The following is a 13,939-nucleotide window of genomic DNA, read 5'->3' on the forward strand; positions in this document are numbered from 1 at the left end:
GGGGCCTCAACTATTTACAATCTATATTAATGACTTGGCTGAAGGGACCGAGTATACTGTAGCCAAATTTGCTGTCGATACAAAGATAGGTGGGGAAGCAAGTTGTGAGGAGTACACAAAGAGTCTGCAAAGGGATATAGATAGGTTAAGTGAGTGGGCAAAAATTTGGCAGATGGAGTATAATGTGGGAAAATGTGAGGTTATCCACTATGGTAGGAAGAACAAAAAAGCAAAATATTATTTAAATGGAGAGAGACTACAAAATGCTGCGGTACAGAGGGATCTGGGTGTCCTCGTACATGAAACACAAAAAGTTAGCATGCAGGTACAGCAAGTAATTAGGAAGGCAAATGGAATATTGGCCTTTATTGCAAGGGGAATGGAGTATAAAAGTAGGGAAGTCTTGCTACAACTGTACAGGGCGCTGGTGAGACCACACCTGGAGTACTGCATACAGTTTTGGACTCCTTATTTAAGGAAGGATACACTTACATTGGAGGCAGTTGAGAGTTGATTCCTGACTTGAAGGGGTTGTCTTATGAGGAAAGGTTGAGCAGGTTGGGCCTATACTCATTGGGAGTTTAGAAGAATGAGAGGGGATCTTATTAAACATATAAGATTCTGAGGGGGCTGGACAGGGTAGATGCTGAAAGGATGTTTCCCCTCGTGGGGGAATCTAGAATTAGGGGGCACAGTTTCAGGATAAGGGGTCACCAATTTAAAACGGAGATGAGGAGGAATTTCTTCTCTCAGGAGGAATTCTCTACCCCAGAGAGCTGTGGCGACTTAGTCATTGAATATATTAAAGACGGAGATGGACAGATTTTTGAAAAACAGGGGAGTCAAGGGTTATGGGGAGTGGGCAGGAAAGTGGAGTTGAGGCCCTTGGCCATGATCTTATTGAATGGCGGAGCAGATTCGAGGGGCCAAATGGCCTACTCCTGCCTAGGCCCCAAGCTCGGGAATTCCCTGCCTAAACCTCTCTGCCTCGCTACCTTTCTTTCCTCCTTTAAGACGCTCCTTAAAACCTACCTCTTTGACCAAGCTTTTGGACACCTGCCCTAATTTCTCCTTATGTGGCTCGGTGTCAATTTTTTTGTCTTATAATACTGCTGTGCAGCGCCTTGGGACGTTTTACTATGTTAAAGTGTCAGCTGTGGCTCAGTTGGTAGCACACTCGCCTCCGAGTCAGAAGGTTGTGGGTTCAAGTCCCACCCCAGGGACTTGAGCACATAAAGCTAGACTGACACTCCAGGGCAGTGCTGAGGGAGTGCTGCACTGTTGGAGGTGCAGTCTTTCGGATGAGACCTTAAAACCGAGGCCCCATCTGCTCTCTCAGGTGGACGTAAAAGATCCCATGGCACTATTTCGAAGAAGAGCAAGGGAGTTCTCCCCGGTGTCCTGGCTAATATTTATCCCTCAACCAACATAACAAAAAACAGATTATCTGGTCATTATCACATTGCTTTTTGTGGGACCTTGCTGTGCGCAAATTGGCTGCCGCGTTTCCCACATTACAACAGTGACTCCACTTCAAATAGTACTTAATTGGCTGTGAAGCGCTTTGAGACATCCGATGGTCGTGAAAGGTGCTATATAAATGCAAGTCTTTCTTTCTAAAGGCGCTATTTAAATACAGGTTGTTGTTGTAATGCAATCAGCAGCAGTAAACATTACAATAGACATTGGACTTTGTGATGCAAATTATCAGGAAAAAAGCTACTTTGCATACACAAGGATATGCAAATTATAAGGGCAGAATTTTTAGAAATTCCAGAACAAACTAATCAATCAGATAAGGATATAGAGTCAGTGTTGTAATGAATTAATGAACTTATTCCATTCGCCCATTTTCAAAATGCCAGACCAGTTCATAATAAAACACGTCTGTTAAGTTCAATTACGATTAGCTTCTTTGCGAGCCCTACTGTCTGTAACAATTATTCATTGTTACCTCACCCTACTCACAGGAATGGCTCAGTGCAAGATAATGTTACAAGAGTGTTGGGACTAGAATTCAGATTAATTTGGGCAAATATTACAAACATAAATTAGTGTACAATTATTGTGCAAGCCCCAGTATAGTCTTATCACTTGGATTTAGACAATTTGGATCATTTCAAGTATGTGTCCATTTGTTTTAACTTCAAAATTTTTATTCAAAGTTTTTTAAAATAAACAGCAATTACATAATACATGAATCTAAACAACATTAAAAAAAGATAGATTTTACAACTTTCTTGGACAATAAATTCTCCTGGTGTAGTTTTCCCTCAGTAGTTAAAATATTATAATGAAAAAATCTCCTCTAGACTGGAGGCATGCAATATGCATTGGGGAACATGTATTAATGTTGTTTTCAGTCTCAAATGATATGCAAGAACTATTTTAGCATTTTATAGTTATGTTACTATCATACAAATCAAAATAATGCATCATTATAAAGTAGTGGCATGTAAAATTCTGAAATGCAAATGCCATATGGATGCAGTGTAGTTGGGCATCACATTTCTTTCTTTACCAATTCTATGCGCAAACTTAATTTATATGCAAACAAAAAACTTATGTAAACATCATCTTCTGCTACAAGGCAAGTGTTTTACTGTAATCATACCAGCAGGACAGAGAGACTTAAGTGGTACAACATGTGACACCATTGTTATTTAGCAGTTGGATACAATGTTATAATTCACAAGGGACTGATGTACGCAAGTTATAAAGACACATACATAGAATAAAGGCATTACATATTTAATTAAATTAGAGATCATAAATCTATGAGAGGGTGGGCTAGTGACACTGAACAAAAGAATGCTGATGTTAAATCATTCATAATGCTATATAAATGATTTTTGAACTAGCGCGCCTCTAGGTGAGATTACCTCTTTAGTAGCAATTCAACAGTAAACCAAATTTATGTGTAGCAATCAATTGCTAGTACCTGTACCTGCATGTTGGTTTCAGGAAAGACGCGAGGAACTCATAGCCACTTTGTTGCTGCATCACAAAATGTAAATATCACTTGATAGTTAGCAATTAACTCTTCTTCCCCTGAACTCTATCCCCTCCGCTGAACATATGGACTGATGTTAAGGTACAGTTTTACTGACACTAGCAGCCCTCAGGTACCACAACTGCATACCCATCCTTCACATGCAAGCCTCGACTGAGTTGGCAGGCTTTTGAACTTAAGCTTAAACCTGTCCCTACTCAACACACATGCGCTTGAAGTGGGAACCTGGGCTATTTGTCTCTGAAACAGCCTTACCTTGTAACTGTAGTAGTTAATAAAGTAACTGTTGAATTTCTCACTATTTAACTAGAGAAGTGCAGATAGGATTGACCTATTTACTAGCCAACTATCCAACATAACACTACAGTTTTGATGAGCAGTTTTAGCTGTTACAATTCTAACATGAGGAACAGTGCGGTAAATTTCTCACATATATAAAGCAACTCAAAAAGTAGCACAAAAGTTTTTAACTAGAACTTGGGAACTTAGAGCAAAACAAGAAAGATTGTGAGAGAAGTAAACAGAGTGCCACTGAATAAATGAAAGACATACAAAGCCATGAATTAAGAGTGAAGAAACAAAGACATAAAAAAAGGAAAAAAAGTTCAGACATACAAAATGGCATAGATAGACATTAAAGCAAAATCTTTAGCCAAGATGTAGGCTACTGTAAATAATGGTATGTGTAGCCTCTTTCTAAAGATTTTCAAAAACCCACAAAGCCATTCTCCTCAGCTCTGGGCTTTTGATCCATATCTTCTAAAAAGTAAAATACTGCAAATAGCATTATTTCTGCTGAAATTATCCCAGTTGTTTATTTCATTCTAAATTATGTTATTTTAAAAGTCAACCTTTCATCTACTTTTTCATGCCTTTGGCCTACTTTTATTCTTCTTTGACGATAGCAAAATACTGCAGATGTTGGCAATCCGAAATAACAACAGAAAATGCTGGAAAAACTCAGCAGGTCAGGCAACATCCGTGGAGAGAAATTTGAGTTGACGTCAACTCAAATTTCTCTCCACGGATGTTGCCTGACCTGCTGAGTTTTTCCAGCATTTTCTGTTGTTATTCTTCTTTATCCTTTTAGTTTTTTTAAGGTTCATAGACAGCTTAGTCAATACGCCTACCTTAAATTCTTTTAGTATATGTAATACTTTTTTGAATTTGGTTTTATGAAAGTGTGAGTCCTTCCTTGATCATGATTACGCTACTGACAGAGGGATAAGCTGGCTGTTTTGTATCTTGTGTACCACTTCAAGGATTCTGTATTTATTAAGGTACTTCCCCTTAAAATTCTTCTCAGATGATGATTTTCTGATGCTGCTACTGTGTTAAACCATTTACACTTAATGCTCAGCACTAGATTTAATAAGGTTTTTAAGCAATTTCTGTATTCCCTTTTTCTGGACCTCAATTTCTGGTCTTGCTAAGCAAACATTTTCCCTCAGCATACCTTAATTTTAGCTGCACTGGCAAGAAAGCCGGTGGGAAACAAGAAAAAATTAAATTTAGCCTGTATGACACTGTACCAATGAAAGTGTGTCATGGGAGATCTTTCATAAGAACAAAAGATTCATCATTTGAAAGAAATTTATGAAGATCAACAATGGACCAATAATAGTACAGTACATTGATGCACTCCGAATTGAATTCTGGAGGACATCATTTAAATACTTGTATTGTGTGACATAATAGCAATTATTGCATAGTGAAATGTAGGATTAAGACCATCCAACATTTAAAAAAAAATTTGTTTAGAGGCTGTGGGCGATGCTGGAATGCAAATCTCTGTTACAGTGCAATCAAGAGCAGACAAAATGCACAGGTCACTTAAGCACATGCAGAGCAGTACAGAAAGACAAACAATAAGTTGACCAAAGAAAATTGACACTGAGTCAGTAAAAAGATTGGTAAAGGAAAGAATGAAGTAAATTTTATTGATATAGCACCTTTCACGACCTCAGGACGTCCCAAATACTTTACAGCCAATTATGTACTTTTGAAGTCTAGTCACACACACCCCGAGCCTGCTCCACCATTCAGTAAGATCATGGTTGATCTTCGACCTCAACTCCACTTTCCTGCCCGATCCCCATATCCCTTGATTCCCATAGAGTATAAAGAGTATAGTTCTCAGAGCAAAATCTAAAAATGATCCAGATCCCCATAAATGAATCCAAATTGCACAGCTTTTGTCTTCCAACTGAAAATTAGGTCCAGCAGTTCATGTACATCGCACCAGTGATGTCGGCACTGCACATACAGCAACACAATGTGTATGCTGATGACATAAATGTTGTGCATGCACATCTTCAAACCCAATTTTTGAAGAGGAAATAATTTTTTCTTTACTAATTCACTGCCCAGAAAGAAAAATCTGGGACTTATATCAGTTGAAATTGGTAAAAAATTATGTCTATAGATATGTAAACAAGTTCTGTGACAAGTAAAATTGTATGTTAGTATCTGAGAGGGAGGGGAGGAGTCAGAGGGAGGGGAGGGGAGAGTGCATCAGTGTGAAAGTGAGCTATAATGAAGATGAAAGGGCAGGAAACAAACAGTTGTTAGTACTGAGATATCAATCAGAAAGCAATCCTATTCCCTACAACACATGAACATTCTGGAAAATATATTTCTACAGGTTGTTGCTCACGCCTGTCTTATAAATGCTGTTGTATCATACAATTCATTCAGTGAAATATTAATGGAGTATCACTACCATGGTGTCAGATTTACATACATGGGATATTTTTAGTTCTAATTTCAGCACAGTGAGAGATTAAGTTTAAAAACAAAACCACTGCAGAGAATATGTACACAAATAAAGGATTCCTTCATTCCCCACGCCATCTGAACACAAGTACATTTGATTTTTTTTTAAAGAGGGGAAAGGAAGGAAAAGCACATACATCTGGTTACACAAATTCACCATCCGATGTCTCAAATTCATTGCAAGGCAGATTACTGTCTCTGACCAAAGCTATTTCCATGGCTATCCACTTTCCTTGCAAAAAGCTCTATTTTTCATGCCGTCCCCTACTGTAACTGTTAACTCCCTCAGCCTTTTCTTCTTACTAGAATGCACAGCACATTTATTGCATTTCTCATGTACAGAAAATGTCTTGGAGCACTTTATGGGTGAAGGACTGAGATGAGGAAGACTTTCTTCACTCAGAGGGTTGTGAAACTTTGGAATTCTCTGCCCCAAAGGGCTGTGGATGCTGAATCATTGAGTATATTCAAGGCTGAGATCGATAGATGTTTGGACACTAAGGGAAATCAAGGGATATGCAGATAGGGCAGGAAAGTGGGGTTGAGGTCGAAGATCAGTCATGATCATATTGAATGGCGGAGCAGAGTCGAAGGGCCGTATGTACAGCCTGCTCCTGCTCCTAATTTTTAATCTTATGCTCTTATGGATCATTGGACACTAAACAGGAGGGAGGAAAAATGAGTTAGGGTGTCGAGCTGAAAGCCATCTGAGAGGAGGGATCTTAGGGGGCCTTTTAAAGCATTGAGAGAAGTGGTAAGCAAAAAGGATTGGGGAAGGAGTTCCAGAGAGCCAATAGCATAATGGCTGAAATAGCAGATGACAAGTGTGGTAAACCACTGTTATTGTTGTTCACCGTTGTTGTTGTTGCACACTGTTGTACCTATGCATGCCTCAGCATGTCTCTGCTGGCTCCGCCCCTGGCTCCACCCACAGGCCCAGGTATAAAGGGACTGCTTCGCAGCCCCCTGCCTTCTTGGAACCCAGTCAACCACGAGAGGCATGCTCTGTTCTTTGCTAATAACAGCCTTTTAGTTACTCTCCTAACTCTCCGTCTTTTATGAGTAATTGATAGCGCATCAACAAGCAGAATAAATATGCAAGTTTGTTGTTAAATTAGTGAATGGAGGACAGTATACCATCTGTGTAGAAGCTCTCTTTCCTGTTTTTTGTTAGTAATAAACCAAGGTGAATTGCCAAGACTATAGTGCAAGATACTATTGACTGAGACAAGAGAGATTAGGTAAATCAGGAAGTAGTGATTACATAATGCCAAGCTTTAGTTTTAAAAGTGCATCCTAGTAAGAAGGAAAGGCTCATGGAGGCAAAAGTTATAGTAGGGATTGCACAAAAGAATCTTGATTTCAATACAGTGAGGATGAGAAATAAGAGGAAAGTTCAGTGGTGCAGTGACTATAGTGTTTAGAGTAGTGGAGACAATCGCATTTAGAGTAATGTCATGACGCATGACTAGAAGTAGGGTGGGGCCAAGCTAGGGAGGGATTTGAAATTGAAGATGAAGATCTTAAAAAATCAATTTGTTAGGCCACAGGGAGCCAGGGTATTTGGCAAGGACAGCGATAACTGGAGTATGGGACTTTGAGTCTAATGAAACCTGCTAAATATTTCTGTCAATGTTTTCACTAGTATTAGCAAATGGGAGAAAATACATCCAGATACGTTTTTATGTGGAGAAACTTAAAATAAGTTCTCCAGAATATAGAAAAAAATGTTATCTGGAGAAATTAAAAAAAAAATTCTTGCATAAATAGACTTGGTCACAATCAACCTTGGGGATACTTTTTTATTTTCACTTCTAAAGCTGACTGATTTATGGGTTGCAAGTTGTCCAGTTATCCCTATTTGTACCAATACAAGATATGGTCCACAGCATGTCATGTTTCCAGGATAGGCTGACCATACAAGTGATAATTACTTTAGTATAAACAGACTTAGGCTAGCCTAAAAACCCTTTGTTCAAACAATAACTTTGTTGGTTCAAAGTGAACATGCTGAAAAGCAAAAAGTAAAAGTCCAAATTCTAAAGATTACATTAAATCATAACAAAAGCAATTCAACCATTGCCAATAGATTGCCCCTACAAAAACTGAAAAGAAATTGATGATGTCTGCAAAAGTATACACAGAAGATAATATATTAACAAGAAATGACAAGTTTGATAACTTTTACTGCATCCATTAACGTATAAAAAGATAATTTACCATAACAGTAAAACTACAGGACTACCCATACCATCTATAACTAAAAGTTCCTACAGACATTCAAGAATTATACACTGCATTTCTGAACCAGCTAACGCTATTTCTAACTACAGAAACCCCCAAACAAAGCAGCCATTCCTACAGGTTATACAGTATAAGGTGGAAAAGGATTCTGTTTTCTACATGAGAATCTTATTTTACTATTATGCTTAGCCTCAGCTATGCTTTTTCCCCTCTTTGCCTCACTGATCCCCTTTTTAATACGTTTCTGCAATTTCTTGTATTCATCTCATGGACCCTTTCTCCTTGCAGGATTGGCCTCTTTAATTTTACTCTTAATTTGTTTGCTGATTCATTTAGGGTCACGTTTGTTTAGTTAGAGCTTGTTGGTTTTGGGAATGTATTTATCCTTCATGCTCAGTATTATCCCTTTAAAGGTGTTCCATTTATCTTCTACTGAAATATCGTTGAACAAGCTCTCCCAATTTATTTGCTTTAGTTGTTCCCTTATTTAATCAAATTTAGCTCTTTTAATTACGTACCTGGCTCCTGATCTTGTATATTTCTGACTCTTCAATTATGTTAAACTTTATCATTCTGTGGTCACTGTCCCCAAGAGGTGCTACGACTTCCAGTTCCTGTACTTTTTCTGGGTCACTTACAAATGCCAGATCAAGATGAGCATTGCCTCAACAAAAAAAAAAAACTGTCCAACTGTCCCATTAAAATAACTTTCCTGTTCTCACATATTCTTCCTATTTCTTTATAGAGCAAATTCTCCTCCTTCTTATGCTGTCCTGGTGGTCTATAGCATATCCCCAGTATTCGCTTTAACTTTTTTAACATTAGTGATATCTACCCAGAGTAGTTAATTTTGTAACTTTTTAATCCTCAAGATCAACTTATGTTATCTCCCAAGCACCCCTGACATATAGGGATGCACTGTCTCCTTCTATTGTCCACTTTTTTTTTTTTTTTTATACACCTGAATGTTATATTCATTTTCATCTACTGGATTTAGCCATGTTTCTGATATTCCCACCACACTTTAATTCCCTACTACAACAACAGCCTCCAGTGCTGGTATCTTATTTCCATTACTTCCAGCATTCATGTATATTCATCTTATTATAAATTTATCACCTCTCGCATTTCCCCATGTTTGGCCAATCATGGTTTCTGGTTCATATCTCACTCTCTGACTATCTGTGTCTATACCAGAGACTTGAGCACAAAAATCTAGGCTGACACACCAATGCAGTGCTGAGGGAGTGCTGCACTGTCGAAAGTACCGTCGTTCAGATGAGACGTTAAACCGAGGCCCCATCTGTTCTCTCAGTTGGACGTAAAAGAGCCCATGGCACTATTTCAAAGAAGAGCAGGGCAGTTATCCCCGGTGTCCTGGCCAATGTTTATCACTCAATCAACATAACAAAAACAGATTATCTGGTCATCATCACATTGCCGTTTGTGGGAGCTTGCTGTGCGCAAACTGGCTACCGCATTTCCTACATTACAACAGTGACTACGCTTCAAAAGTACTTGATTGGCTGTAAAGCGCTTTGGGACGTCTGGTAGTTGTGAAAGGCGCTATATAAATGCAAGTCTTTCTTTACGTGTTGACTACCTTTTACTTTATGTTCTGCCTCGCCCGAGGTCCCGTTTCCTCCCTGCTCTACCCCTCCATCCCCCTCCAACCTGTCTAATTTAACTAATTTTCAATTGGGTTCTCAATGTTCCTTGCAAGTCCTTTTGACCCTACTTGATTTAAGTGTAGCCCATTTCTCCTTTACAAGTCCTTTTTATTCTGGAAGGATTTCCAGTTATTTATGAAAGTAGCATTGTTGTTCTCACATCATGCTGCCAGCCACATTGATTAACCTCCTCAATTCTTTCGGTGAACTCCCCTCCTTTCTTTAATACCAGAGAGCATCATTTTGTGTACTCGACCCTTCAGTTTTGAGCCAAGCCTCATATGTGGCTATTATTTCTCCCTATGTCATTACAGTATCATAGAATATATCTTGCTATTTTTTTTTTTAAATTGTACATTTCTACCAAAGCAGATACACCATTTGTTGCTGCACAAACATTTTCAGTTTTAACATTTATGTATCTTTCATAAAAATGGAATCAAAGATTAAGATCACTACAGATATTATTGCTGACATATTTACTTTGAGGCATCACTAAACCTGTAAGCAGAGATTCTCATTTACAACAAAGCAAAAGTATCTGATAATTCTTGTGTTCACATGCCTGCACTTTTAAAAGTTTTGAAAATGCAGAGTTTGGACAGAATGAACAGCAAAACTTTCAAGCACACTATGTTCACTCGCCAGCATCCCTATCCAGTCTGGAGTATCTGTAGGAACATCACTGCCTGAAGCCTATAAGCAGTGCCTGGAACTAGAGGTTCCTTCTTGTGGTGCCAGGAACCTTAATCACAAAGTGCAGTAAACAGCACACCTTAACGAACCTTCACATGCTCAGCAAATATTTAAATTGTACACTTACCATTAACAGCTTTTTCATAATTTTTGCCCAGATTTACAAGATTCCGTAATCCTGGATTAAACTGTTCCATTACAGTCTGAAGAAAAACAAAAAGAATTTAAGGTAACGTTTAGCTGTATTACTTTCCCCATTATTATAACATATTGGAGCTCTTTGAAATGTTGGATGGTATTATTTGCATGACTTTGATTATACTGATTTGAATCTGAAAAAAATATCTATCATTGGAGAAGCATTGTGGAATGACAAGAACATATGGAAAATGTAAACAAAACTGAGCATTTGTATTTCAGCTATATGCACAGATGATACTTTGCAATTTTCTGTAGTGGCAGCCATAACTGGCTTACCATCTTTGATTACCAAAGTAAAATGTTACCAAACAATTTTTGGTAGTTACAGAGTTTAACCATTTCATTTCTGAAGGAACATTTGTTACAGCAATTTCAAAGTGTTTGACACATTGCAACAACACACAAAAATCAATATTTGACATCCCAAAATAATCTAGCCAATGGGAAGAACATTACAGGCCTACAGTGCTCATAATGAAAGAATACCACCATGTACATTTTATTAAAATACTAACTTCTCAATGGATTCTATAGTGGCATTAAACTGTTTTACTGGCATCCTGGGTATACTTAATGTACTGAGTAACAGCTTAGAATTGTTCAAAGAATTACAGTCTTACACTATTTTGGATTTCCAAAGAACCAATACCCATAGAACTATTTAAGTATCAGTTTCTGCCAAAATAAATAATTAGCAATTCAATGTTGCAGACTCTAGGCAGAGCCATTTTAGTAAAAAAATTAATCAACCAGGGCAGAGTTCAATTGAGATGGCATCAATCTTCCAGGTTTCATCTGCCTATCAATTCCCTTGGGCTTCAATCCATTTCCACAAAGTCATTTCTTGAAATTGGGTTGGTGGGAGGAGTAGGGAGAAAATGATCCTCTAAACCAATCTGGTTCTTCCATTAATGCTATTCCCTTAGAAACATGAAGTACAAATTGTTGTACTATGTTGAGAAAGTTGTTGCCTAGAAAAGACAGCAGATCCTAATCAAACCAAGCTTTTAAAATCTCCCAATAAGTCCTATGCTTCACTATCAGGTGTCAGCTACCTTTCCTAGATTAACACTCCTCATCCCATCACCTCCCCCCTCCCCCCCCCCAATGATACCACGTCTTTCCCAAGCCATCATTAACTTACTATGTACATAAACAAAAGGCAGCAGCTCCTGTAGATAGGCTCCTAAGGTATCTACATGGTTAATTATTATAGCACATAATTGTGTACTGGCTAAAAAAGTTATAACTGGAAAGTTACTGCCCCTCCCAATATTCCAGGTCTACTCCTCATCAATTTGGCACGCACCAACTGGTGCCGGGGCTGTACATCAAAAAACGATTTTTGATAAAAATAGGTTTCCACAATGTCCTTTTGATATACTGGACAGCTCCAGTATGTTGTGTCAATACACTACAGTGCACTATTTACAAAGCAGGCTGCTGACATCAAATCAGCTGATTGCAAAACTTCACCCCTGCCATACATAATAATGCTAATAGGCAGATCCCCTCATCCTTGGAGAGATTATCGTTGCCAAATATACGACCACTTTATAATTCAAAACAGAATACCGAGACCTGGAATACTGAAAAACAGACATTCAGATCAAAATGACATGGCTTGGTTGTGAGTTGAGTTTTCAGCTCCACCATACCTCTTAGTTTAGTGAAAGCAAAACACCTTACAGTAATCTGCTAAGATTGTGGAGGTGAGTTTTAAAACAAGAATGTGATTCTCATTCTAAATAGACAAGATCAGGAGGTAAATTTATGTACACAAATTTCTGATTAGCTTACCTAAACATTCTCTTTACCTACCCATTACAGGTCATTGTACAAGGTATTTTAAGTCTACTATGTTGATGTAATGCAGGGATACTGCATGACAATGAACTGAAAGTGTAAAAGAGTGAATTATACCATTTGATATACGACTTGTGCATAGTTAAAGCACATTTTTAAGAGGGGGTATTTTCTGTAAAAGTAAGTAAAGATCCTTTTCTTATGGAAAATATGGATCTAAAATCTTTCAAAACCTCAGTGATGGCTTCGTTATACTCTCTACAAGGTTGCCTTTGGTAAGCTTAAAAAAATGTTTTGCCACATAATAAGCCCCACTGCGTTTCTCCACGTTTGCACGACACACCCAACTTAAAAGGTGACAGAACAGGTAGGTGCAGTGTACTCCAGTGTACCGACTGGATGAGATAGCCAGCCCTCCAGTGAACTTTCAACAGGTTCTCCACCACCCAAAAAATAAAAAGGAAATCCATTGAGCAATCCCTGATGATTAACGAAGAAGATATTTAAACACACAAAAAGTTAAGATTAGCTAACCCCCTTTCGTGTGTGTGTGTGTGTTCACGCTACCTCAATCACTTAAAAAAAAACTTTTTGCGCCGATTAAAATATTGCCTTTTCCTTCTAACTTCCCAGAGCAGCTGGATCATCAGACCCCTCCCCCACACAGGTGCGCCCTTACCTGGAGCTCACCTGTGCCACTCACACAGGGAAGAGATGGACGGCGGAGACACGGCGCTGTTCTTTTATAAAAGCAGACAACATTTAATTTAAAAAAACAAAGTAATTTTTTTTTAATTTCCCCCTCCTCACCTTATAGGTGCTCTCCGTGAGCCTGTTGATATCCTCGGCTTTGCGAGACATGGTTTCCTTCCCCTGGCAACGACCCCCACAGAATTTTTTTTTTTTTTAAATAGTTTTTTTTGTGCGAAGGGGGGAGGGTTTATTAATAATAATGTATAAAGATGAAGTGATTGTCGTTGCTCTGGCGGATTCCTTGTTGCTGAGGTAAATGTGCGAGCTCCCGCTCCGGCTGCTGGCCGCTCGAGCTCCTGTCAAACTTCTGGCCCGCTCTCCAGTCCCGCTGACGTCACCGCCAGTCGCCTCGCCTCGCCCCACCCCATCCTACCACTGCGCAGGCGCCGCGCCCCCCCCCCCAACCACGCGCAGGCGCACTGCTCACCTCGCGGGCAATGATGCTTGGGAGCTGTAGTTGTTCTTTCCCTCCTCATCCACTCAACAACAACAACTTGTATTTATTTACACAGCACCTTTAACAGAAGAAAACGTCACAAGGCGCTTCTCAGGAGTATTATAAGACATATTATCAGGCTGGTTTTTGTTCACCATCAATTTAGAAAAGAAATAATTTGCATTTCTACAGCGCCTTTCACGACCGCCGGACATCCCAAGATCTGGACGGACCAAGAGCTGGAAAGTGGGATTAGGCCATTAGCTCTTTTACGGTTACCACAGACACAATGGGCCAAATGGCCTCCTTGTGTGCAGTAAATTTCTATGATTCTATGAAGTGTTG

The 13,939-nt window shown here is 38.9% G+C and overlaps 1 protein-coding gene across 2 annotated transcripts in view; it reads right to left on the reverse strand.

Moving 5' to 3' along the window:
- The window catches only part of baiap2l1a (BAR/IMD domain containing adaptor protein 2 like 1a), a 166,684-nt gene extending 153,198 nt beyond the window's left edge, over positions 1 to 13,486 (reverse strand). Inside the window, exons 1-2 of one of the 2 annotated variants that reach the window (XM_086001132.1) lie at positions 13,216 to 13,486; positions 10,526 to 10,601 (exon numbers count right to left, since the gene is read on the reverse strand). In XM_086001132.1, the coding sequence (XP_085857258.1) occupies positions 10,526 to 10,601; positions 13,216 to 13,266 (127 nt within the window). In that variant the 5' untranslated portion in view covers positions 13,267 to 13,486. The remainder of the gene's footprint in view (positions 1 to 10,525; positions 10,602 to 13,215) is intronic. The other variant, XM_086001131.1, reaches the window with a different exon arrangement.
- Positions 13,487 to 13,939: the final 453 nt, after the last annotated feature.

Source organism: Somniosus microcephalus, chromosome 11, assembly GCF_052327205.1.
Source record: "Somniosus microcephalus isolate GS21.2 chromosome 11, FLI_Smic_1.0, whole genome shotgun sequence".
In the NCBI taxonomy this organism is placed as follows: Eukaryota; Metazoa; Chordata; class Chondrichthyes; order Squaliformes; family Somniosidae; genus Somniosus; species Somniosus microcephalus.